Below are 27424 nucleotides of genomic sequence, written 5' to 3'. Positions count from 1 at the left end.
TCTCACAGACGAGCAGCCTCTGGAGGTACATGGCCCAGCTTCTGCAAACACTGCGCCCCAGGCTGGGTTTAGATCCCTCTCTCAATTTCATCCCCCTCTTTCCAAAATATTTTGTGGAGGAAGTTCAGTGCCCCACTCCCATCTCTCTGGTTCTGGGCAGATTACCACCTTGAATCATGAAATTGCTAACATTCACCTAATATATAACTTCGTTAGAGGCTCGGTTTCTTCAATTTAAAGTGAAAATCACAATGCCCTCTGTATAGAACCTTTTGAGAATTAGTCTAAATAATCTTGGCTCACAGTTGGCACATAATAGGATTAATAAGTATGTTTGTGGATGGACGAGTGGGCAGACAGATGGATGGAAGTGTGTGTGTGTGTGTGTGTGTGTGTGTGTGTGTGTGTGTGTATGGCACAAGGTGAAAATGGCTGAATAGATTGTCACTAAATTTGAACAGCCTTTCTTAAAATACAGGCTCTTCAGTGCGGGCAGGAATCCCCTGGGAGGTGCTGGGGGCACAGCAGCCAGCCCAGTGTGGGCCTTCCCCACACTGGGAGCTAGAGGTGAGGCTCTGCCCTGTTGGAGAGGCCGGCAGAGAACAGCAGCTTCCGGATGGGCCAGCTCTGAGATGGGCCTTTTCAGGAATTCCTGCATTTCACAACGGTGTTGGTTCTCCCAGGCGAAAAGAGGAGGCCAGCTCGTTTTCAAACACAAAACAACAGAACCCAGAGCCACAGCTCTTTGGAAGGAGATCAGAATTTGTTCTTTCAAGGTAAATCCTTCTAAGCCAATAAATCATTTTTGCTTTCGCCTGTACCTACAATGTGGCGGAATCTATCTCCCCAATGTCAAATTAGTCCGTCGGTCTACCTTAAAGCCTTAACTTTACATAAGTGTTTTCAAAGGAAATGCTGTGGCCTTTCTTTTTAATTCTCTTCAGTCAAGGGAATTGGATGGCATTAATAAGTAATTAAAAGGTCCAGGTAGGTGCCTTTAATTTGTCCTCCAAAAAGGTCACAAGTAAAGCTCATTAGGTGACATTGCTCGCCTTTAATAAGATTAGCATTGTGTCCCAAAGCTCAGGGGACCACCCCAGGGTGACTTGTGACCTTTCCTCCAGTTTTGGTTGCACACCATCTCCTGGCTTGTGACACCAGGCAGCTAATTACATCAGTGAAGGAGAGACCCGGCAGTCGCTCGTGGACGGGTTCAGGAGGATGGTCACGTTCACGGACCCAGGCGTGTCCTTATGTAGGTGTCAAACCATCGAGAGGAAGGAGCGGCTGGCTGTCCTGCTGAATCCTGGTGGCCATGTGTGCCCCCATCCAAGTGCAGAAACCGATCCTTTTCCACAGCCTTGGAATTTCTCTCACCAAGTGCCTTTTCCAAAAGATAATGTCATTTCAGCGACCTAGACACGACTTGTTATTAGTTACAGGTTAATCCATTTGTCTCTCTTACTAAATCTGGGCATCCTTACCATTAATTAACATTAATCAAGGCTGCTAGAGCCTCCTCCCTGAAGGTCGCCCTGTTGAGCCGGGACAGGCCTGCTCTGCTGAGCCCAGAGCTGCCCTTCTCTCCAGGTGACGTTTATGACACAGCGACATGCGCTCACTGAAGAATCTCAGAAACAGAGATGCTTAAAGTTGTTTTCCGTGTTTCCATCCCCCCACCCCCATCTCAAGAATGTTAGAGGAATCTAGTGCCAGTTTGCAAATATGCTTGGAAACTCGGTCAAAAAATTGAAAAACTGTAAAGTGTGGTGCACTGTTAAGTTTTAGTTTTCTCTGCTGTCGTCGGAGAAATTAGACTTGTCTGCTCTTTGACATGTCTTCTACCTGTCTGGGAGCCTACACACACCCCATACCTCCCCCCCCCCCCCCCCCCCCCGTGTCTGGCCATTTTTCTCTCTCTGTTTTTTGTCTTTAAAAAAAAAAAAAAAGGAACTTTATTGAGATATAATTCACATACCATAAAGTATCTTTTAAGAGTTTTTTGACCATTTTTCTTATCCAATGGCATCACCAAGGCTATCCAGGGCCTTCTGTCCAGGCTCCTGTACTGAGCGGTCCCTCCTACCCCTCCAGCCTGTGAGCCTGGCTGCCGGGCCCCTCCCTCCATCAGCATGAGGTCAGGTCCCAGTCCTACTTTCTGGAGCCCCGTTCTTCCTATTTCTTTAGTCTTGTCTCTTTGAGACACACCCCGAGGCTTTCCTCCTGCACCCCGCCTCCCGCCTGCTTTTCCCTGCTCCCTAGATTCCAGCCCCAGAGCCCTGCTTGGGGAGGACCTGCTCCACCCCAAGGGTGTGGCTGGCTCCTCCCACAGCACTGAGTGCATTTATTTGCACCACCTAGAAACTGCAAGGAGGGTCCTGCAAGGTGCCCCTTACAGCACCCCTAAACTGGGAGAAGTGGGGGTCCTGAGGGTATGTGTTTATGTCTACATGAGCTCAAAAAATAATTACCCTGATGAAGGATATGTAGAGGTTAAATTAAAAAATCACACTCTGCTTGATCCTCTGGGTTTAAGCAGGACACTTACTGGGTCTGGTGTCCCTGTGACAGACACACGTGAAGCTCCCTGAGGACTATGTGACCTGTCTCCATGATCAGCAGTGAGGGCGGGGGCATCTTCCGAGTAAGGGTGGGAAAGACGTACCGTGGGAAGTTCTAAGGGACATTTCTAAGCTGTCATGGGCAGTGGGTGAAAATAGCAACATCGGTTTGCAAAGTAAATCACTCACATACTTGATCTGACTCAGGATCCACTGCAAACTCTCCCCCTAGTCCCTGGGCCTTCTGTTTCATTTTTAAGTGAGAAAAAAAAACATTTCCCCTGAAGTATTTCCTTACCTGTTGGAGGAAGATGAGGAGGTGATGAGGGTCTTTCCTGCACGGGGAGACGGCGGCCGCAGCCAGATGCCTGAGCATCAGCCGGCAGGAATTGATCCGTGAGCCCTGAGCTCCAACCCCTCCTGCCTTCTGCCCTCGGTTCAGAAACACTACGCTCTGCCAGCGGCTCAGTGGGTCCCCGTGGTCCCAGCGGTGCTGCCAGGCCAAGCGGTCACAAGCAGGAACTCTGCCGGCCTGGGCTGGATGCCCACGGCATCAGTTCCTGCAAGTCAGCCCCTGGACTCCCTTTTCCAGATGAGGGACCCAGGTTCTGGGAGGCAGGCTGCTTGTCCGGGGTGATGCAGTCACCAGCGGGCTGACCTTGACAGAGCTGTCCGCCAGGGTGCGGGGAGGCGGGGCCTGTGTTCTAGTCTCTCTCGGAGTCGCAGCACAGGTGATTTTATCCTCTTTGGTGGGCTTGAATGACACCAAGTGGCATGTGACTTAAGGATTTGCTAGAAAAAGCTTTATTACCCTCAGAAGATAGCAGTTGAAGAACAACCATCCATTCTCATTCCCGCTCAGCGCTTTCCTTGTAAAGCAGAAGCTGAGTGGATTTCCAAGGAGCAGCTCTGCTGTGGCCAGGGTTGAAGCCTGTCCTGACCATGTCAGCACTACCTTACAGTACTCAGAAGTCCTCAGAAACCATCCACTTGAAATAGCTAATTAATAAAACTTTCAAATTCTGCACTGGTTACCTTCAAAGCTTGACCAAAAATAAGCACAGTAGCATCCATTTGGCTTAAATGGGCTCATTTAAACTTCCCAATCTCTGACACATAAATGAAAGGATAGAATTAGTGTAGTTTAAATAATTCAGCTAGGAAGTCACTGTTTATGGCAGATTAGCTATAAAAATTGCCAGGGTTTGGTGCTGCTTTTGGAGAGAGAGAGAGAGAAAAAAACCTAGTTTGCTTTTTTCCACCTTCCTGACAGCACCAAACAACAGTACTGGTGAAAAACTTAACACGAACATTGCAACTCTTAACTAATAGTCATACTAAACTGAGACAGTGTCAGAGAGGAAGCGAGAGCTGGAATGCACTGGCCTGGGCTTACTACCAGCTGGATGGGCTGAAAGAATCATTCCTGCTCCGTCTCCGACTCATCATCTGTGGACAGAGGTTTTCAGGAGGATCCAATGGGTCCATGGCCACAAAAGGCAGAGCATTATATCAAGACTGGGTCGTTCTTACTTGTAACATAAAGACTGTGTCTTTTATCCTAAGAGAGCTATCATTCCAACCAAACTCAGGCTGTGACGGTGGAACTTCACCACGATGAGTTTTAGAATCACCCCAGCGTACTGTGACACTCAGTGTGACGGTTGAGTATTACAGAAGCCAAGACTTAGAAGGGAGTTGAGGTGCATGGAAATGCTTTTCTTACAGGTGAAGGAAGAATAATGGATATGGGAGGTACTCAGTATATGTCGGATGGATGGAAGGATGAATGGATAGGTGGGTGGATGGATGAGTGGATGGATAGATGGTTGGTGGGCGGATGGATGGGGGTGGATGAGTGGATGGATGGATGAGTAGATGGATGGGTGGCAGGCACAGTATTTGGATGAAGTAAGGAATTAAGGGAAGGCAGACCTGAGTCCTCTCTGCCGTGGATGGGCTACCTCATGGGGATCATATTGGCCTCCTGCTCTGCTTCACATTTGAATTGTGAGCAACATCTCTGCCGGTCTTCAAAGTATGAAATGGCTCCAGATTCATTTTCTTCATCTGGTCCATGTCTCGTGCCATTAATATCAGACTGTTGACAAACCTAATTCCATGTTTCTATTTTTTCCCAAGAGTTAAGTATCTTCATTTGCAAGAGAATTATTTAATTATAATTTTAAGTAATACCACAGTTATATTTTTAGTCACAAAGGTGATACCGAGTGACTCTATGAGGCTCAAATGTGGAAAGTCCCAGAGAATTGTGTGAGTTGGGAATTTTATCTTTAACGACATTCTGGGCTGTTTCTGTGTGTAATGTAACAAATATATGAACGGCTCTCTGACAGGGAATTTTGCATGTAAAACATAAAAAGCAGACGATTTTCACTTAAAGTGTAAAATAGAATAATCCTAGCATATAAAACCATACAAAATCATAGTGTAAACACCCATAATTTTTCACCATACATTTTCTTTTTAAAGTGTGTAATTGTGAGAGATTTTTCTACTTCTTTATTCCCACTGGGGCAACCTTGTTTCTTTATTTCCTTCTGTATTACTCTTAAAAATAGGGAATTTCTAGGTACGCAAAGGTGCCTACTAAAATGTAGTGTGGGTGTTGAATCTGTTGTCCTTCAAGTTTCTGTAAAGACGCTAATGAGTGGATGGAACTGGGCCTTCTTTCCACTGTGGCTACCCTGGTCTCTTCCCTCTAGGGGAGAATTCTGAGGTCGAGAGGCAAGGCCATGCCTGGGAGCTGGGCCCCCAAGTCTGGCTGCTGGGGTCGGGGTCCAGGCCCTAGCGTTCACCATCTCAGGCCTGGAGCCAAACACTGTGCTTTGCCGCCTTCAGTCTGCTCCTCTATGAGATGACAGTAACAGCACACACCGTGCGAGGGTGAGTGAGGTAGATACGGCCCGTGGAAGGCCTCGTTCGCTCAGTGCTCGACCCTGCAAAGCCCTCCATTGTTGCTTGATCTCAAGATCCAGGCAGGGCCTACAATTTGGGGGAGCTCACACTCCAGGTGCCCTTTGATTTTTGTGCCACCGATAAGCCCCTCACCCAGAGGGCTGTCAGAACAGGACTTTTTCCCGGGGAGGTGAGTGCATGAAGGGGCCCTCTGTACTCAGCGTGGTGGTCCCCCACCTCTGAGAAGGTGCAGCTTTGGGCTAGAGCCCCTCGTTGGGCTGTGCCCAGGCCTCCCCTGGCTCTATCAGAGGGCATTTTCCTTTGCCACCAGGAACACCCGGCCCTCGGCCTGGCACACCCCACTGGGGCCTGGAGGGGAAACGCCCTTTCTTTCCTCCTTGTGTTGGAGGCACCGCAAGGAGTTCTCTTCACCCACCGCTGGACCTTCCTCAAGACAAATTGCCTTTTTTTTTTTTTTTTTTGCTTTTTAGGGCCACACCCGCAGCATATGGAAGTTCCCAGGCTAGGGGTCTAATTGGAGCTACAGCTGCCGGCCTCCACCACAGCCACAGCCACGCCAGATCCAAGGTGCATCTGCAACTTACACCACAGCTCATGGCAACTCCAGATCCTTAATCCACTGAGCAAGGCCAGGGATTGAACCCTCATCCTCAAGGATCCTGGTTGGGTTCCTTAACCACTGAGCCATGAAGGGAACTCCACAAATTGCTTTTAACAGAACTGTGTGTTTCTGTTTTTCTCCACACCACCTAGAACTGAGGTAAGCAGAGACCATCAAACCCCACACTGAGCCCCTGGGAAACCAGAGTCATTCCAGCAGCCCAAACATTGACCCAAATGCTGAGACAGCTGTAAAAGAGTGAGACAGATGCTTTTTGCTCTTCAGCTGCCAGGTCACAGCACAAATGAGGCTGTGGCTCTCTGGGCCTCCTTGGCCATAGTGGTCAGCATGGGGCCTGGCTCTGCTGGCTCAGCCATGAGCACAGATGGCACAGCTCTTGAGAAGGCTGGGTCCATACCTGCCCACCCAGGCACCTAGGCAGGATAGCTCAACCCCCATGTCCACTCATCATAGCCTATATGAGCAACTGGCCACACTGTTCTAATGGCCAGAAGTCAGCTACTTTTTTTTTGGTCTTTTTGTCTTTTTAGTGTGTCACCCTGGAGGTTCCCAGGCTAGGGGTCCACTCGGAGCTGTAGCTACTGGCCTTATACCACAGCCACAGCAATGCAGCATCTGAACCATGTCTGTGACCTACACCATGGCACATGGCAACGCCGGATCCTTAACCCACTGAGCAAGACCAGGGATCGAACCTACATCCTCATGGATGCTAGTCGGGTTCACTAACTGCTGAGCCACGATGGGACTCCCAGCTGCTTTAATATTAAGTGTCATGGAGTTCCTGCTCTGGCGCAATGGGGTCAGCTCTGTCTTGGGAACACTGAGACACAGGTTTGATCCCCAGCCCGGCACAGTAGGTTAAGGATCTGGAGTTGCCGCAGATGCACCCTAGGTCACAACCATGGCTCAGCTCTGATCCCTGGTCTGGGACCTCCATATGCTGTGGGGTGGCCAAAAAAAAAAAAAAAAAAATTAAGTGACAAACATAGTTTTGCTCTTGTGATCATAGAGGACCTCAGTATTATTAGAATTCCCCCAAATTCCCAGTTAGGTTTCCATCACCGTGGCAGTATTTTTTCTCTCTGAGTCTGTGGGTATATTGCGTTTCAAGCGCCAGTCAGCAGGGTTGACTGTCCTTCAGGTGTGTTATCAGTGACGCCAGATTTTACCCACCAGAACCGAGTCTGGGTGGGCCCTGGGCATTCACTTGGCGCCCTTCGCATGAGCTGCTTTTCTCAGCTTCTAGGTCGCTTACATTTGGTAAACCCCTAACTTTTCTTAGCGTTTCTTCTTGTCATTTGATAATTTAGTGTCAAGATGAGTATCTTCCTGGAAAACTCGGATGCCATGTTCAAGTATAATTTTTTAATAGAAAAATAGAAATACTTTTTTTTTTCCGTTTTCAAATATGGTTTGCTAGTTTTCAATACAACTCAAACTTTTAAAACAACATCAGAAGGAGCGTTCCCCCCAAACTATTTTTGGAAATAAAAAAAAAAAAAATCAAGAAAATCCGCACAGAGCTTGGTGCAGATAGTTTGGGCTGTAACGTTTCATTCTGCCTGAGACCGTTCTGACTTCATCTGGGCCCAGTGGGTGGGGGATGGGCTACAGTGGAGACTATTTCAAGAAAATTCTAACCAGAACATCTGCCACAGATGGTGTTTTTTGGTCCTTGTTGATTTCGTCCCCTCATCTGTCATATATCACCACGAATCTATTTTATTTTTAGAATCAACCTAGATACATACCAATCCATAGGCCACATGGAGTTGGCTTCTCCACAGTGAGGGTGATTGAGGATAAATGTTGGATAGTTCAAAGTACGTTGCACTAAATAACACCTGTCACATATATCATTTAATAATAACTTGTCTCTTACAGTCAGTAATGATAAAATTACAGTTTAAAATCCACGTGTCCTGCTATTTAATTGCCTACCCTTTTTGTTCCTTGTCACAAAGAGAATTCAAGACATTTAAGAACAGTTCTGCATTTATTTATTTATTTATTTTTAATGACCGCATTCACAGCCTATGGAAGTTCCTGGGCCAGTGACTGAATCTGAGCCATAGCTACAACCTACGCCGGATCCTTTCACCCACTATGCTGGGCCAAGGATCAAACCCGCACCTCTCCAGCAACCCAAGTCACTGCAGTGGGGTCCTTAACCCACTGTGCCCCAGAGAGAACTGCCTGCATTTCTAATTGTTTCCATCTGATTGTAACTTTGTGGATGTGAAACGCCAACAGGGAGTTCCCATCGTGGTGCTGCGGAACGGAATCTGACCAGCATCCATGAGGATGCAGGTTCGATCCCAGGCCTTGCTCAGTGGGTTAGGGATCCAGCATTGCCATGAATGGTGGTGTAGGTGGCAGATGCTGCTCGGATCTGGCTTTGCTGTTGCTGTGGCTGTGGTGTAGGCTGGCGGCTACAGCTCTGATTGGACCCCTAGCCTGGGAACCTCCACATGCAGCGGGTGTGGCCCTAAAAAATAAAAAAGCCCGAATAAATAAATAAATGCCAACAGACTGTCAGCAACAGTCATTTCTACAACTGAAGTTGAGAGAACATTTTTTAGCCCTTCACATGCCTTCTCTCGGGGACGAATGAAAATCTGGAAGAGAGACAGTCCAGGTGACATTGGCTCCCTTCCTCCTAGTAGCAAGCGACTGGCCTTAGCGCAGCTGACTTTCTGTTGTCATATTGATCCGTCACTTCTGGGTCGTTTCATCCATGAAACAGCGTGGGGAATCTGCTCACTCACTCCACCGCGCGTCCTCTGGACCAAGAGAGGTTGAATGCCTGATTTTTCTGTCACTTAGGTTTTCACTGATGTGGGGCTTGGAGTGACGGCATCACAGGCCCTTCTCACTTGAAGGTGAGGTGCACGGGCTCTGGGGGGGTGGGGAGGATGGAGATGGAAAATGCTGTGACTGGGGGGTGCCCCGCACACCTCCGTCCCCCGTGCAGGACCCTTCTAATAAAACCCTCTCACTCTTGGAGCATCTCAGATGCTAAGCGCAAGACCTTCTGTTCCCCACGCCCGCAAGAGCAGACCTTCTCCAAAAGTCTGTAATTTAATAGCCTGAAGAAAACCAGTTTTTCCCCATTTCCATTTACTCTGATCATTTCCTCAGAATTACTCTTAAACTTGGTTAAATGGGTCTTTTCTCCTTTCTCAGCAGCGAGGCACTGTTTCCTCTCTAGGAGTGCACCATCAGGGTCTGAGACCTAATCTAATATCTTACGTGTTTAATTTCCTTTTCCAAGCATCTATCTCTTTGGTTACATTGTTCAGTAAAGTCGTCCTCTTTATCCGTTTCCAGGCTGTGACATTTACTTTGAATGAGTCATTTATTTGGGGTCTTAAACAGTCCTAGAATTTAAATTTGCAGTATATTTGAAAGACATACAAAATCTTTGTAAAAATGATGTATGGCTTTAGGCCGTAACTGGCCTCCATTCCTGTCTTGATTATGATTATGGAATTTCATCCATTTATTTTGGATTATTAAATGCTGGGCCAGCCCACCTGTGGGGTCCACCTCCCTCTGGGTGGCAGTATTGGGGGTGGGTTCCAGGGAAGAGGTTAAGGAAGCAGAAGTGGGCGGAGGCCCCTCCCTCCAGAAACACTTGGCCGAGCACTCTGTGACCTTGCTGCCCCCTTGCCATCCATTCCCTCGTGTGCAACCCCTGGTCCCCTGGCTCTTGCCCCCCGCCTCTGAAGTACATCCGTCCCTGTCCTCCCACCCCCCCACCCCATCTCCTCTAGGTCCTTCTCTAAGACTGTGACTCACAGCCCATAGCCCTTTATCTTTAGCCCAGGCATGCTGAGCTACAGGCATGCCCCCCACCCCCCACCCCCCTCATTGCTCCCCTGGTGTCTTTTAGGACCCTTGGACTCCACGGGGCCTACCTTCCTTTCTGGGTCCTCTGCAGCAGCATCTGCAGGCTCGCCTGATCACCTAAGCCGTGATCCCAGAGGCTTGTCAGCCTCCACCCCCACCCCCGCCCTCCAGTATCCCGTCATCCGCAGCCTTCCTCCTCCTCCATCACTGCTTCCTCCGGGCTCAGGTCTCCTCTCTCTTCTGACTAGTTTCTCTTCCTCTAGGCCCTACCACATAGTGTCCCCTGCCCCCGCACCCTGCCACTGTCTCTCTGGTACAGATCAGACTTGGTTGTCCCCTGTTTCAGAACCTCTAGCGGGTCCCAGGTGCTGGAGACCTCGTGCTCCTCCCGCTGGGACCCTGGGACCTGCCCAGATCCTAGTCACCTGGCACATGATGACTTTGTATCTGTCTTTCCAGATGAGCTGTAGATACTGTAAGGGACAGCACTGTCCTTTTTGATCCTGGTCCCTCCTGCTCCTGGAAGGTCTCCTGGAACATGGCTCGGGATCTTCCCTGGATAAATGATCCAGGTCCCTGCCAGGCGCCTCTCTACTCATTCCATATTGTGGGTGTGGGGACCTTTTTATCAGAAGACATTCCCCACAATACATAGCATGTACCATGTCCTCACAGGGATCTGGGGGAGCAGATTTTCATTGAGGTGGAATTTATGAACCATAAAATCAAATGGTTTTGAGTATGGTCCCCAGATTGTGCAGCCATTACGATGATCCAATTCCAGAACATTCTGTCTCACCACACCCATTAGTAATCACTCCCCAGTCCCTCCTCCCCCCAGACCCAGCAATCCCTAATTTCCTTTCTGTCTATGGGTTTCCTTATTCTGGACATTTATGTAAATGGGGTCACGCAGCGTATGGCCTTCCGCACCTGGCTTCTTTCCCATAGCACAGTTTTCAAGGTTCGTTCCTGTTGTAACACGTTCAGCATTTTTGTTCCTTTCTAAGGACAAGCGATTAATATCCCATCATACAGATAAACCACATTTTCTTTATCCATTCACCAGTTTTGCACATTCGGGCTGTTTCCATTCTGGGGGCTGTTATAGGAAAACACTGCTGTGAACATTTGTGTACACGTGTTTGTGTGAGGGTGTATTTTCAGGTCTCTGGGGTATATACCTAAGGGTAGGTTGGCTGGATCATATGTTTACCTTTGGATGAAACTGCTAAACTTGTTGCCCCACTTTGCCTTCCCACCAGTTTCTCCGCGTTGTCAGCAACACGTGTTCATCCTTGTCCTTTTGATGATAACCATTCTCATGGGGGGAGAGTGGTACCTCCCTGTGGTACCTCACTTTGGTTCCCTTTGCCCCGAGGATGAGCGCCGCTGCTGAGCATCTTTCCATGTGTTTGTGGATGCCTTCTTTGGAGAAATGTCTACCAAAATCCTTTGCCCATCTGTTAATTGGGTTGTCTTTTTCTGATGGCGTTATAAACGTTTTTACATTCTCTGAATCTGAATGATTTACAGATACTTTCCCTCGTTCTGTGGGTTGTCTCTTCACTTTCTCAACAGAGTCCTTTGAAGCACAGAAGTTTTGTTTTGATGAAGACTTATTTTCCTATTTTTTTACTTTGTTTGCCTGTGCTTTTGGTATCATTTGTAAGGCCAAGAAGCATTTTCAAGCTTTATCCTTTGATCAGTATTCAGAACATTGCCCAGGAAATGTGTTGTTATCATCTTCTGCATCCTCTATTCCAAAAGCTCCAGGTACTGGGACCAACAGAAGAAATCATCTTGTTACTTCCTGGTTTGGTAAAATATTCCATCTCAGAGCTCCGACTCGGCCTCTTGTGGACTCAGTGTCCTTCTAGGTTTAAAAAGGTTTAAAACGTATCTGTGGGTAGAATCAGGTGGCATATTCCTCCAGCCACAGCTGCCCTACGTGGTCTTGTTCTTGCCAGGTCTCTGCCAGCCCAGGGTCTGTCCTTGGGTGAGGAATACCCACCCCTTCATCTCCACCTTTTCCTGCCCCCCCTCCCCTCCCTGCCCCTGGGAGGCCGCCCCCTCCCCTGCCTCTGCTCCCTCTCCTCTCCCTTCCATGGCAGGCTGACCCCTTTTCTGTCAAGACAGTTCTCAGGAGTTGCTTGGTAGCTCAGCAGGTTATGAACCTGCTATCCATGAGGATGTGGGTTTGCTCCCCGGTATAAGGATCCGGTGTTGCCATGAGCTGTGGTTTAGGTCACAGATGTGGCTCGGATCCCACGTTACTGTGGCTGTGGCGTAGGCTGGCAGCTGCAGCTCTGATCCAGCCCCTAGCCTGGGAGCTTCCATATAGCACACGCACAGCCCTTTAAAAAAGAAAGAATGAAAGAAAAGATCGCTCTCAGAGTTTCTAGTCATTTCACATCTGTAAGTAACCTTCTTACCTTTTCCACTTGACCAGAATGTATATCATTCACTTTGGAAACTAGGCAAAGAATTAGTATAAAACATTAAAGCATCCATACCAGCCCACTGACTACACATAGCGATGCAAGCCAGCATTGGTCTCTCCAGGTCTCCATGTGCTCCAGGCTCTCCCCAATGCGCACCCTAACCCCCCCACCCCCCGTGAGGTTCTGTAGCTCTGTTGCCTCAACCAATGAGGCCTCCGGTGACACAGGACTAGACAGCCCCTGACCTGCTGCACCTCTTGCTACTTTGTGGCTCTAGCCTCCTTCACCTTCTGAAACACCCCAAGCACCTTCCAGCTCCTGCCTCTCCTGCAGGAAATGCTCTTACCACCCCCACCCCCCCTTCCCTGACACCAGGGCATGGGGACAATGCCCTGGTGCCCAGGGCAATCTCTTCTTGTCCCTATTCCCTACCTGGCACTAACGTGAGGACAGTTTGCCTTATTTATTCTGTGGACCTGTCCCTGCTGGAAGGCAGGCTTGTTGGGGCCGAGGCAGAGGGGCAGCATCCTTCTCCGCCCCCCTGCTGGCATGCCCATCACCAGGCTCACCTGAATCTTCAGTATGTATTTCTTGGAAGGATGAACACATGAAGTCATGGCAGAGAAACCTGAGATCAGGTTTTCTAAGCAGGGTTGGATAATGCCCAGAAAGCACAGACGTAGGTCCACGCATGTATGTAGGATGCTGACCATTCTGTAATTCAGCCCATTTTGCCATTCTTAGTGCACAGCAATTCTAACAAAATATTTTTGTAGAAAAACCTACCCCTACCTCCGTGAATGGTATTTGTATCCATGTTTGACTTGAGCTCTCTAAATCTCACCTGTCAAAGCTCTCCCTGACAGTCTGAAAATTTTGAGCTCTGATGCCGTGGCCTATTATTTCTGGACCTACAACCCTAAAAATAGCAGTGCCTGCTTTCTGCTTTCTGTGTGTCTGCATCAGATGGGCTTTTCCATCGTCATTATCTCTGACAACCAAACATGTACCTTTCATACAGCCCTTGGGCTGGAAAAGAAGCTCATTCTGTCCTTTCAGTGGGTGAGGAAAGATCCATTTGATTAGTGCTATATTCCATTCTCACCACCTGCTTGTTTTTGTTATGAAATATTTTATAATACTAGAAATCATACAACATTACCCCCCCCCGCATGTACCACCAGTTATCTGAGACCCTCCCATGTGCCTCCTCCCCCATCACAGAGATAACCCTGGTTGTAGTTTCACTGCATATGTGTGTATCACTTTGCCTGGTTTGAAGTTTTATGTAGGAGTTCCCGTCATGGCTCAGTGGTTAATGAATCCGACTAGGAACCATGAGGTTGCGGGTTCAATCATTGGCCTCGCTCAGTGGGTTAAGGATCCGGCATTATCGTGAGCTGTGGTGTAGGTCGCAGACGCAGCTCGGATCCTGTGTTGCTGTGGCTGTGGCCTAGGCTGGCGGCTATAGCTCCAATTCGACCCCTAGCCTGGGAACCTCCATATGCCACAGGTGCGGTCCTAGAAAAGGCAAAAAGACAAAAAAAAAAAAAAAAAGTTTTACATAAATGAAATTTCACTGTATGTGTTCTTCAGTCACTGGCTTTTTCTCTCTGCACATTTTTATGAATTTCATTCGTGCTGATATACATACCTGTAGTTTGTTTTCACTGCTGTATAGTATTCTACTGTGACAGCACTTACCAGGAGGCTGCCTCTTCCAAGGCCATTCTGTGGGTGTCAGAATGGTATCCATCCTTGGGAAATATAGAGAAAGTCCAGGCAAAAAGTGTTTCCGGGTTGAAAAAAATTACAATTTACAATATAGCCTCTTTCTTTTCTCCTTGAATTAAAAAGTGGAGATATCCTAAGGGAGAAGTTATTTCAAGATAGAGCCTGAATAAGCAAAAAGAATGAAGTAATTGTTCTGGTTTTTTTTTTTTTTTGGCCACCCCACAGTAGATGGAGTTCTCAGGCCAGGGATCAGATATGAGCCGCAGTTGAGACCTATGCTGCAGCTGCGGCAACACCTGATCCTTTAACCCACTGTGCCAGGCCAGGGATCAAACCCACATCCTAGCACTGCAGAGATGCTGCCAATCCCACTGAACTTATAAAGTCAGTGCGATCTGTGGGTATAGATGCAGATTAAACCCATGTACCAACTTTCAGTTATAGAGTTTTATACCCGCTTATATATATATAAGCCAATTAATTGATCCTTGGCTGGATTTTAACTCCCAACCTTGCACAAGATCATGAACTTAAGCCTGTGTGTTTTAGAATTTAAGATATTAGCTGAAAGCAGTAAAGTTAAAAGACCAGGGTTCTAGTCCCAGTTGCACCCCTGAGTAACTGTGTCTCTAGAAAAATCACTTGACCTCTTTGAGCATCCGTTTCCCGATCAGTTACTGGGAGACCCTCACCCCAGCTCTTGAGGGTCTAGTATAAGGAGTCTTGTTGCCTAAAGCCCGACCCAGAGTTCCCCTCCAGTTCATCCACTGTGTTCTTTTGCAAAGATAAAGCCGTAAGCCCTCAGTGGGGGAGGGGTGGGGACAGGCAGTCCATGTTTATGGTGCTTCTCCTGTCTGCTCGAACCTGGTCCAGTGCTTCGTTGTATGATTCCATCTAATCTTCCCATAGCCCCCAGAGCAGATGGCAGCGTCCCCGCCCCACACAGAGGGCGCCGAGGCTGGGGGCCCGTGGGGGAGGGGCTGGAATTCAAACATGGGTCTGTCTTCCTGCAAAGAGCAAGCTCCTTCTTGGCTGTCACGCTGTCGCTGTCATTGCTAAAAAATGAAAACAAATAATAGAATAAATTGGGCTTGGGTTTGGATTCTGAGGCTCTTACAACCCATCAGCATGTGTCTTGAGGGTTTTGGAAAGTTCTCTTGGAGGTTTGTTTTTTATTTTTCTGTTTGTTTGTTTCTTTTTCTTTTCTTTTTTTTCTTTTACTCTTTTTTTCCTTTTTGGTCTTTTTAGGCCACACCTGAGGCATATGGGGGTTCCCAGGCTAGGGGTCAATCAGAGCTATAGCGGCTGGCCTACCCCACAGCCACAGCCACGCCACATCCGAGCCACATTCATGACCTCCACCAAAGTCTGCAGCAACAGTGCTGGATCCTTTAACCCACTGAGCGAGGCCAGGGATCAAACTCGAATCCCTCTTGGATACTGGTCAGGTTCTTAACCCACTGAGCCACAGCAGGAACTCCCTGGAGGTTTTTGATAAGATTTAACCAGTGAAGACAAACAGGTCTCTTTATTCAAGGAGAGGAATATTGATCATTGAGAAAATTCTTACATGAAGATGTAGACAGAGTAGGTCACTAAAAAATATAAAAATATCCAGAAACCAAGATGGGTTTCTAGTTAGTAATATGTTCTCTGAATTGAGTAATCAAGGGGACACTTTCTCTTTCAAAAGTACTTTTCTGTGTGTGGTATTTAATGAGATAGGAATTCGGGACAGAATTCATTTCAGATTTGTTGGGCTTTTTGGAGAGCAGGAGGGCAGTGGCCAGTATTCAAACAGGCCTGGGCTTGTGACCAGGTGCCTCTGTAGCCACCTGCTTCGGGTCAAAGGTCACTGATCTCCCACTGCCTTCATTACCTCTGCATTCAGTTCATATCTTAACATCTCTCACATGGGAGGAGACGAACCTTATAAAGTTTGTTGTTAAATTATAAATGCCCCTTTTTTTGGAGTTCCCGTCATGGATCAGTAGTTAACGAATCCGACTAGGAACCATAAGGTTGCAGGTTCATTCCCTGGCCTTGCTCAATGGGTTAAGGATCTGACGTTGCCATGATGTGTGGTGTAGGTTGCAGGCACGGTTCGGATCCTGCGTTGCTATGGCTCTGGTGTAGGCTAGTGGCTACAGCTCCTATTAGACCCCTAGCCTGGGAACCTCCTTATGCTGCAGAAGCGGCTCTAGAAATGGCAAAAAGACAAAGATAAAAAATAAAATAAAAATAAATAAATAAATAAATAAAATGCCCCCCCCCCTTTTTTTTTCATGGAAAGCAGCCAGTATTGAAGCCCTGAGGATGTTAGGTAAGAAAATGTCAGGTGAACTGCTCCTGGCTACCCTTGATAGTTGTTCCACTAAGAAATTCAGTTATGATCCCAGAGCTACATTTTCTAAAGCTACACAAAAAAAGATTTTTGGCACACATGCGCTCCTTGGCTATTTCTAGACTGCCAGAGTTAGGGTGACATTTGTTTTCCCTTTGTTATGGTGTTTACATGCCCCGAATTGGGCCACGAGTGAAAATGCATTTGGTCTCACCCCAGCCCCTAATGGATGTTTGTCTGAATGATGACACCCAGTTGGGTGCAGCGCAGGCCCAGCCTGGGGAAGGGGAGTGGGGTGTGCTCTGTGTGACAGCCGGGGAAGCTTCTACGAAGCAAACCACTCCTCCTCCCGGACCCAGTTCCAGAAGCGACTTTTGTGCTGTCTCCCACAGCGCCTCCACTGAGGAGTCAGGCTGTGGATATTTACTGAGCATGAGAACCTGTGAGTCCAGTGCTGGACTTGCTCTTAGGAGCCCTGAGCCCTCAGCCTTGACAGGGACAAGCTTGAGGACAATGGGACAGTGTCACTCAGGACAAGGGCTGCCCTGAGGGCCCCATAGAGGGTGGTGGACACGGTGTCCCTCCCGGTTGTGGTCTTTAGCTGAGAGCATCCTCAGATCCGTCCTGTTCAGCGTTGTCCCGAGCTCTGTGTGTGGGTGTCTGGGGAGGGGGGCCTTTGGGACCCAGCAGGCCGGGGCTGCAGAGGCGGAGAGCAGGCTGTGCGCTGAAAGGGGGCCGGGAAGGGAGCACTGAACGGGGACCAAGGCTCAGGTGGCCGTCAGCCGCAAGTTTAGCTCCGCTCTTTGAGTAATTTGTCACGCCTCGCTCAGCCCCTGCTGGGCCCGCACGTGCCAGCTCAGTGTCACAGTGCCTGTCCGCCAGCCGGCCGCCCAGGCCCAGTGTCCTGCTGTTCGTGGCCCAGCGGCTCGCGGGGGCCGTGCTCCGAGGGCCGCGCGGTGACAGCCAAGTGCTGTGCAGAATAAGCGTGTCCATAATGAGACAGGAATGGCATTAGTGGGTCCCTCCAGACCTGGGCCCGTGCGGCGGCGTTTGGCAGCCTGTCCATGAAGGCTCCCGTGGCTCAGGCCTCAGGCTGCTGTGACCATATCTGCATCATCAGGGGGCCGCTTTCGAATCTTCCAACTCATTTTCCTTCCTAAAAGTTGCATAGAGAGCAGCCAACCTGAAGAGAAATTCTGGAATCGCAAGGCCCAGAAGGGCTTTCCACGGCAATGGGCGTGTCCTGTGTTTGCACAAGCCACGTGTGGCTTTGGGCGCTTGAAGTTCAGCAAGCAGGCCAGAGGGCCTGAATTTCTCTTTCTTTATTTTAATTAATTTAAATTTAAATGTAGCCACCTATGGCTCAAGGCTGTCTGGTTTCACAGCCAGCCCTGAATGCCTTTGGCCCCCTCACAGGTCAGTGTTTCTCTGACTTTAATCAGAGGAGGAGGAGGAGGAGGAAGAGCCTATCCTGGGAAATCCATGAGCATCCTTTGCCAGAAGAAACCAGAAAAATATGCTCCTCTTTTAAAACATATGTCTATTGACACCTGGTTGAAAGGCCACAATTTTCCCCATCTGATATCTTTCAAGTGGCCCTTTTGAACAGATAGTTTTAAAATTAAGTGAGAAATGCTAGAATTACATTTGCCCTTCTGGAGCTGCAAACAATAAACCAGTAGTGACCTGCATTCCCTATGTTCCTGGAGAACCAGCATGATTTTTAGAACGTCTGAAACACGTCTTAACTTTCTTGTCGATGATGAGAAGGGGGGAGGGAGGCATCGGGCACCCCCCACGTGTTAATTCATAAAGTCGCCCTGCAGAGCCGCCCTCTGCTGTCAAATTCCTGACGTTATCCTGTTGTTGGAAGGCACGGTTCACCTTCCGAGGAAACAGAAGCCACACACAAAAGGGGAAGATTTGCTTTCTGCCCCATGAAAAGCTGCCACACGCAGGGGTCCTATTAAGACAGCTGGAAAGTTGCTTCAGCGTGTTACGCTTGTAAGTTTTATTGGTGACTGGTTTTTGATTACACATTTGAATGCGTGTGTTCCAGACTGCAGTTTTAATTAAAAGGCAGTCGTCTTTCTTTTCTTTTCTTTTTTTTTTTTTTTTTTAATATTGCATGGTGTACTCCCTGTAAGATTCTTCCCACTTACTAGTTCTTATTTTCTAATGCTCACGGCCTGCCTCGGCTTGAGGCTCTGGTGCCCTTCAGGGCAGACCTTCCTGGCCTTCCCTCTGCCCGGTGCAGACATGGGTCTATTTGTGGATGGGGATCACTACAGTCGTTTTATCTGTAGGCTGAGAAGAACGTTCCATCCCCGGAACTCAGAAGGAAAGACCCAGCGCTGCCCACGGTTGTCAGTGGAAAGGGAGGTGGTTGCCACCAGTGTCTGTTTTTCTTTGTTCCCATCAAGTGGGTGATCTTTGGCTGTGATTCTATAACTACTGGTTTACATAGTTTGAAAGCAACGCTAGTTTGGGTGCAATTGAAGCCTCCCAGATGCTTAGGCCTCCAAATCGGAAGGTTATCATGCACGAGGACACATACTTAATTCTCTGGCAGGATGCTGTCCAAACATGCGCGGTGTCTTTTTCCCACACAAATGTCAAAAGGTGCGTGATTGTATTTAAAACAAAGTGAACTCCGTCCCCGTTTCGCGAGTCCTTCTGCACATGCACCTTTCCTTAACTGATGCCTGCAGCTACGAGGAGCGGGCTCTGTATCTGGAAGCAATAATTCAGAACCACCGCGAAGTCATGACGTTTGAGGATTTCGCAGCCCAGGTCTTCTCTCCGTCTCCCAGCTACTCCGTCACTGGAACCGGTGAGTGTCTGCCTTCTCTCCCTCCCACCCCCGCACTCGAGCCGCAGATGTACACCTGGTTTCCACAGATAAATGCTCGCAAATCTGAGAGGAGCACTCCCCGTCTGCCTTGGCTAATGAATATCAAAAGGAGTGATGACATTCATTTTCATTTGTTTTGTACCCGAGCCCATGGTCGTTCGCTCAGTTCTTTTCTCCCGCTCTCCCGTTAACCTCCGCACCGAGCAAGGTTAATGAACTTTCTCTCAGCACCGCGCTCCGGTTCATTCAGGAGTGTGGGTTTCTTGCTGAGTTGGGAATATGTTGTTTAAAAGCGATGCCCGCATCAGTGCTTACTTATCAAAAAAAGAGTTCCTCGAAGCCAAAGCCGTTGCCACTAATGCTAAATGGGGATTAGGCTGCTGAGATCCTCGGGTCACAGATTAATGCGGGAGCGATGGGAGGACGGTGTCCCGGGTCCATCAGTACCGCCGCAGCCAGCTCGCTTTCCCGCTGGAGCGTCCGCAGCACAGGGCTGAGCCGAGAGCAGCACTGCCTCCCAGGTCACTTCCATCTATTAGGCCAGTGAAAAAGATGTCAAAAATTTTGGTTTTAGTTTTCTCTTTTTATATTTCCAGTTTAGGGGAAAAAAAATGTGTGCTGGCACTTAAACCGATGATAGGATGACTGTGGGGTTTTTTTCTTTTCCCAGAGAATAGAGTAACTTGGACATCTCTGTATGTAATTACAGATTAATTGCCTTTCAGAAAGCAAATGCAACATTTAGTCCCTACACACCAAGACCCTCGATGAGAGGCTCCGGCCCCCTTCCACGGGGGCAGGCTGACTATCAGAGGGCCTCCCAGATTTCTAACCTGTGTCGGGCTGTCTCCGATCGCCGCCTGGCTGCTCCCATTCTGACTTGTTAACAAATATCTTACACACAAAGTGAAAAAAATTAAATTCAGTGAAATAAATCACTTACAAATAAAATCAGCCATGCATCATTGTTGAACATCGCTGGCTCCGGTCCTGGCCTCCCCGAGCTTTGTTGGGAGATAAGAGGGAGAGGCTGGCCCTGCCCGGGGAGCCAGGAGCAGTAGGCAGAAGGCCGGGGAGATAAGCGGCCGCCGAGGTGCAGAGCCGCGCGATTTACATAATCACGCCTCTGCTTCCCGGCGAGGCGTCAAGAAACACAGGGATGGCTTCCATTGATCTTTGTTGAACTGGAATACTAAGCAACATGAGAAAAGCTTCTAACTTAAGCTTTGATTAATGTTTCTTACATTAAAAAAGTAGAACAGCTGTGAATTGAATTCTTTTATACACTCTGCCAACATTCTCTCTAAAACCAAAAAAAAAAATCAGTTTCAAGGGAAATGAAGATTTCATACCCAGTCTGGCTAGAGGTTTAAAATCACTTCTAATTTTTAAGTGAAAGAGCGGGAAGGCTCTGTAGCAAAGCTGATTTTGTAAAGATCCCACTCAGCTTCTCCCCACCCTTCTAAAGTGTTGGAACTGAATTTTTCAGTGCAGGGGTTTTTTGGGGGGGCGGTGGGGAGCATTGTTTTAGGGTTTTATTTTTACCCTTGAGAAAGCTTTGTGGTTTTTAAAATGAAGAGAAATTAAATCATCACTAGATGTTTCCATGTCTTAACTGTTACATTCTTAAGCCTCGATGTTATTGAAACAAATATTGAGGAACTTTATTTTCCATGTGTACTTTAACCTCTATATGAGTTAATTTGATCTTTCCTCAAAGTTCATAATTATTTAATCCAATTCAGATGAGTCTGTGTATCAGTTAACATCATAAAGTGAGCCTCTAGGAGTGATTTGGATTTTTTAAGACCTGCTTTTTGGAGATAGGCTTCTTTAAGAATGTCTCCTTTGCCAAAGTTACTTAGCAGATAAAGGTTCTGACAGCTTGTTAAGAGTGGGCCTTGGGGGAGTTCTGTTCGTGGCTCAGTGGTTAACGAAGCCGACTAGTATCCATGAGGACTTGGGTTCGATCCCTGGCCTCACTCAGTGGGTCAAGAATCCGGCATTGCCGTGAGCTGTGGTGTAAGTTGCAGATGCAGCTCGGATCCCAAGTTGCTGTGGCTTCGGCCGGCACTATAGCTCTGATTCAACCCCTAGCCTGGGAACTTCCATATGCCATGGGTGCGGCCACCCCCCAAAAAAAAAGAAAGAAAAGAAAAAGAAAAAAAAGAATGGGCCTTGGAACCTGCACAGAAGGAACATGAAACCAAAGATGAGCTATCAAGACAAATGCGGAGCCTTCCTCTTTTCAAATTATTAACGCTGGTATCACATTTCACAGCATGCAGGCTTTGGGGTATAGAGCAGCATGGAGTGATAGTATTTTTTTCTATGCATATCGCACCCATCCATGAAAGCAATTTTAAGTCTGGGCATCATGTTCTCTGAATGCTTTGTGTACCTGCCCACAAGAACCCTGGGGAAGGCACAATAAATGAACTTGGTTTGAACTGGAATTCGGAAGGTACGTTTCTTTCCCGTCTGCAGGCGCACTCGGAGAAGTGCGTCCTCCTCTCACTCACAGACCAGTCTTGCTTTTGAAGGATCCCCAACCCTGTCACCACTTGGACAGATGCAAACGTTTTTCCTTCACTCCTGGTGTTTTTCTTGTCATCTTCCTGGGACCATCAAACCCAGATGAGCCAGCCAGCTTAAACGAAGAAATCGAGGTGAAGGCTGCTCTTCCAAGCAACAAGCCAGCTGGAAAAATTGACCCTGAGCAGCTTAAGCTCCCACAGTGCTCTCAGGACCCAGTCAGGCCGTCTTTGCGGCCGTGTTATCAGAGCAGAGCCTCAGCCCTGCTCGGGGCCCTGTGCCCAGTCTGAGGAATGCGGGGCTCCAGGTGTCCTTTGTGTCCTTCAGCAGGCCTTGCCGTCAAGCACAGGGACCTGAGCACTGTATTGGTCCCACACTGTATTTCTCAGCAGGCAGCCCCCTTTCCAGAGAGAAGGCCTCCACCCTCAGCCTTTAATTTCTGGGTGGGAGGAAGAGACTCGCGGGGCAGCAGAGGTGGGGGACTGTGCCCAGAAATGCTGTTGCTGGAAATGCTCTCCCCACCCAGGCTCCCTGTCCCAGTGCTGCCTGCCTCCTGTCACCCAGGGCAGTGCAGAGGGGCATTTGGGCAGGTGAATGGGTTCCTATTTGTGACTCACTGCCGACCACAGATGAGGACAGAGGGTCTTTTGTTGTTAGGCGAATAGGTGGATGCTCAGCCTTTTAAAGGTTTAAGGAGGTCCCGTTGTGGCTCAGTAACTTTAGAACCCGACTAGCATCCATGAGGATGTGGTTCATCCCTTGCCTCACTCAGTGGGTTTAGGATCCAGCATTGCCATGGCTGTGGTGTAGACCAGCAGATGCAGCTTGCATCCTGCCCCTAGCCTAGAAACTTCCATATGCCATGGGTGTGGCCATAAAAAATTAAAAAAAAAAAAAAAACTCGAAGAGGTTTAAAAATACTATTTTCCCAGTCAGGGAAAAAGTGATATTTTAACCACCCCCACCCCATATCTATTGACCCATTACTCATACTGATAATGCCCAGAGCATAAAAGGTATTTGCGCTGCTATTCTACCCAGCTCTGTACTTTGCATCCCTTTTGATTCTCTCTGGCAATTTCTGAAAGCTGGTCAGTGGCAAAATATTGGCTGCAGTTAACACACACACATATATGTATACATATGTATGTGCTTTGCATGTATTTATATGTGCATTTCTCTCTCTCTCTCTCTCACACACACACACACCTACTGGGATGAAGGACCAAGTTTGTGTTTTCGAGTATGTTTCCAGGGCAGGAGGACTGGCAGCGAGGCCTCTAAAGGGTTAACTGGAAGGGAGCGAATGATGTAATCACTGCAGCTCACAGCCAAGTGCATCTGTTCACCATGAGGTCATTCTTCTGCATGCTAATGATTTGGAAAATCAAGTCTAATGTTTGACATTATCGGAAAGGATATAAATAGTGTAAATCTTTACTTTTGGGGAGCTGCTCTTATAAACAAAAGGGGGGGGAGAAATTTCAGCTTGGACTGGAGGTTGCTTTTCCAGAACTGCTTTTAAAGATCATGTCCGGACCTTAAAATTTTGGAGGCATCCACGTCTGTCTGTTGATAAATGGATCCGCCAATCACTGTCGCCGTTGCAGCTAGCAATTTGGCAGTGGAGAGCTATTGGTATGTGTACTGTGATATCTGATTTTAAGAATTCTCAAGTACCTTGCTCAGAGGTCAACAAAGATGGATTTTTCTCCAAGGATGCCTAAAACCAGATTAAAGAAAGGGTTCTTCTCTGGGAACGTGAATCAGCTGCGTTTGCTGAAGATGCCAGCACTGTTAAGGGCTCCTTTCCACGTTAATGCTGCTGCCGGGAGCCAGCAGGGGGAGCACAGATCTTTGTTTATTTGTTATTCCTGCATAAACACATGTGATTTCTCCCAGATGCGGCCAGGAGCACTTCCTCCTCCTCACCGTGGGCCAGATTGTAGAGGCTCCAGGATTTAGAGCAAGTGGGAGGACGTCCCTCACCAGCTCCATCAGATTCTGCCGCTGTTAATGTGGGTCGTATCTGGAGCTTAAACCAGATTAGTCTGAGTCGGGCTCAGGCTGCCTCTGTGGCTTCCCACAAAACGGCTTCTGCGCTCAGGATGGCTTGGGCACCCTCTGGGAAAGGTGTAGAGTGTTCACCTGCCTTGTCAAAAAGACTTTTTTCCTACAATAAAGACATTAAGTTCCCAGAAGCTGTTGGAAGACTGGGCCTGGAGTCACGGGGTCATCCTGGTGGCCGACACAGTCCCCTCGCAAGGCTGCAGGTGTGTCTCACTCGGTCCCAAAGTGAACCTGGTGGGTGGGTGCTGCTCAGACTGCTTTATGGCCCACCAGTCTTCACCCAGGGAGGGAGCTACACCTAGCTCTCACCTGCGGGACCCCTACGCCAGGCACAGGGATAAAAATTTGGGGTATCATAGGCCGTCCTGCAGTGACGCCACCATGGCCGTCTGCTTGACCGTAAGCCACCAAATCCATCCCCAGAAAGAGCATGAGGCAGGACGGTGTTCCCCATTCAGTGGGGATGTCACTCACAGACTCATCCAGGATGTCCCCATTTTCTCTCCCCTCCTCCCTCCCTGAAAAGTCCTATGAGTCAGGTTTTGAGCCATAGCACTTCTTAGGCATTCGCCGTCCTCATAAATTTGCTGGAACCAGCCAAGGGCATCATAGAACATGGAGCAGGAAGGGGCTTCAGGAGACCCCTGTCTGATTCCGCACGTGGTTCTAAGAAGCCGCAGACCAGCTTTGAGGGATGACCCAGGGCCATAGCCTCAGCCCCATCACCCCCCACCGCCCCCCACCCCACAGTGGAGTCGGTGCACTTGTGTCAGCTACCAGCAGCCAAGGCTCAGGTGGTGAGCAACTTCCCGCATGGGGTAGGCTGTCACCTAACAGTGGTCATCAGTGATGCTGGTCACAGGTCCTGAGCAGCCCATGAGCAGGGAGTTTGTGGGTGTAGACAAACTCTGCAGCCTCTCTGGGAGGGGACAAGCAGACACGGTCTCAGAGTCCCTTCAGCAAAGCCGGCTCAGGAAAGCCCTCCCCCTCATGGCTGCCCCCCCCCCCCCGATTGTCTTCGTGCCAGAGGAATGGCTTTTGGGAAAGACACAAGCAGGACTGGCGACCCAGCCACAGGAACTGAGGACACCTCACTTGCCGGGTGATGCTCTGGCTTCAGGTCATTCCTGTCATGGTGGCGGTTCCTGCCTTCATTGGCCAGCGCGCTCATAGGACTGTGACAGTCTGTGGGGTCACCTAGCAGTTGCAGCTACAGCATCCTTTAACCATCCTCCTGGCACAGACGAGGAAACTGAAGCCCCGGAATATGGCACTTACTTCATTCTGTCAACAGACATGCAGCAGACGGGTCCACGTGCGGGCGAGTCAGGCTCAGGCCTCGCTTCTGACATTCTGGGGTGCTGGGAATGCAGTGGGGTCCGGGCCCCGAGTCCTGGAGTGAAGGGAGGAAGCAGACCCCCAACAAGCCCCGGGCTGCCCTTCGCATCCCCAGCTTTGCAAACTGCCCTCCTCGGCGCCTGAGACGCCCCGGCTGCCCTTGCTCCCATGCTCAGATGCCGCGGTCCTCCTGTCCTGTCTTGCAAGACATGGACCAGAACCTTCCTTCTGGAGCCGCCTCCCCAGCTACAGGTAGGACATGTTTTCCTCAGAGGGCTGGGCTCTTGTGTCCCCCCGTGTCCTGCCTGTGGTCTCAGCCAAGTAGGTGTCACTCTGCAGACACCCAGAGTCCAATTCTGTGAGATGGGTCTGACAGCAGTAGCTTCTACGCGGTCCTAAATAGTACAATCTTAAGGGCATTCGTTAAGGGTTCATCAAGGTAACATGTGTGCGAGGGTGAGGATAGTGCCCAGCGTGTAGGGACCCTCAGCAGGCATGCACAGCTCATGTCACCACACCACCTGGCGTCTGGGTTTTTCCTCCCTCTGTCGTGTGCAGCCCTCTTCCCACTCGTCCTCCTCCTGTGTCCCCTGTGCCTCCCGATTTCTCCTCTCCTGGATCCCCCTCTGCCTGCATCAGCCCATCTCCTGGAAGAGGGGGTACAAATGGGGCCACGACCCATGAGGAGCTGGCCCAGTGCCCAGCCTGTGGGACAGACGTCAGAGCCACGGCTGCCGGCTGGGAGTAAATCCCAGAACCCTACCCAGATCCTCCACAAGTGTCCCCCAAATATAGGTTTTCTGATGTCACCATCTGTTCAAGGGCTCAGGGCCACCCATTCCACCCGAGGTGTGCTGGGCTGTAGCTGGGCAGCATTGTCACCCAGCCTGAGAACCACTGACCACCCCTCGAACCCTGTCACCCCTCCTGGCCCCACCCTCCCGCCCACATCACCAACCAGCCCAGCCTGATCCCTGTGCATCTGGCATTTCTTTTAAAAACTCAGATGTGTTTTCTTGAAAGGTAATAAAACATCCATAGGAATTTTTTTCAACCCACAATCCCATCGCCTGAACCCGGCAGTACTGCCTCAGCTGTGCCCTGGGTCACCCTCAAATCCTCGAACCAAATTCTGTTTTTCTGCCCCCAACCCCCCTGCAGAGGTTCAGATTCTTCATTCAGGGGCGTGGGGTGGGGGAGTGGCTCCTTTTAAATCCAAGCAGGATTGAGAACCACCGTCCTGCATGGCGGTACCTCTGTGCTGTTGCCGTCCCCATTTCGGTGCCCTCAGACTTGTCATTACTTCTTGATTTTCCTCGGCGTATGGGAGGCTTTGTCCTCTGTGTGTGTTTCTTCTCTCTCTAATGGGCTGTCATTGCTTTAGAAAATGACGCATAATTTTCTTGCTTATAGCATATGCAAAAGGAGCACAATAGAAATGCAGGCAGGAAGGAGTCAGCCTTTGCTCTGAGGGGCACAGGTGTGTCTTGAGACCACAGATGTGTGTTGGGCCTGATGCAAGAGACAGAATAAACACCTGTAATTGGGTCTCATTTCCCCCCTCACTCCCCGGCCTCTTAGTGAAAGTGGGCCAGCGCCGAGCAGGAGCGCCAGACCTGGATATGGAAGAGGAGGGGAAGCCAGGGGCCAAATGAAGCCACAGACTGGGCAACACAGTTTGAGTAACTGAAGCTTGATTAGGATGCTTTCCTAAACGGTATTTAGGAATCTAAGGAGAATTCTCAATTGTCCTATTTTGCCTCGTGCTTTTTCATCCCTTTTCCTCTACAACTCTTTCACTCTCCCCGGCATTGGCTCTGGAAGAGGAAAGAGAGATGAGACAAGGGTTTGTTCCATGGGATCTGATAGAAAATGATGGTGCCACCTGCCAAATGTCACTGTTACCGCACGGGCCCCACCTTCCCTGGGCAGCTGCCACTGAGCAGGGCAGTGCTAAGCAGTACAGGGCCCCATGAAGGGCTCTAGAGACCACGTACTTTGTCCCCACTTCCCTCCTAGAGCTCAGAGTCTTGTTAGGGAAAAGCAGGTACTTTTTTGTGCATCACCAAAGTGGGTTAATTATTAGTAAGGTCAGATCAGTTAGCTCCAAGCCATAACTACATATCA

At 49.0% G+C, this 27424-nt stretch overlaps 1 protein-coding gene across 10 annotated transcripts in view; it reads left to right on the top strand.

Moving 5' to 3' along the window:
* The window catches only part of RALGAPA2 (Ral GTPase activating protein catalytic alpha subunit 2), a 271136-nt gene that overhangs the window by 231508 nt on the left and 12204 nt on the right, over positions 1 to 27424 (top strand). For 4 of the 10 annotated variants that reach the window (XM_021078025.1, XM_021078031.1, XM_021078028.1 and 1 more), the window contains 2 exons: positions 19212 to 19333; positions 20080 to 22771. The exons of 1 other annotated variant lie outside the window; for it this stretch is intronic. In XM_021078025.1, the coding sequence (XP_020933684.1) occupies positions 19212 to 19333; positions 20080 to 20099 (142 nt within the window). In that variant the 3' untranslated portion in view covers positions 20100 to 22771. Of the gene's footprint in view, positions 1 to 19211; positions 19334 to 20063; positions 22772 to 27424 lie in introns of those variants that run through there. 5 more of the 10 variants (XM_021078026.1, XM_021078030.1, XM_021078032.1 and 2 more) reach the window with 2 other exon arrangements.

The sequence above is a fragment of the Sus scrofa genome, chromosome 17, assembly GCF_000003025.6.
Source record: "Sus scrofa isolate TJ Tabasco breed Duroc chromosome 17, Sscrofa11.1, whole genome shotgun sequence".
Taxonomy (NCBI): domain Eukaryota; kingdom Metazoa; phylum Chordata; class Mammalia; order Artiodactyla; family Suidae; genus Sus; species Sus scrofa.
Note: the sequence above shows the minus strand (reverse complement) of the source record. Positions and strands in the feature narration are given on the sequence as shown.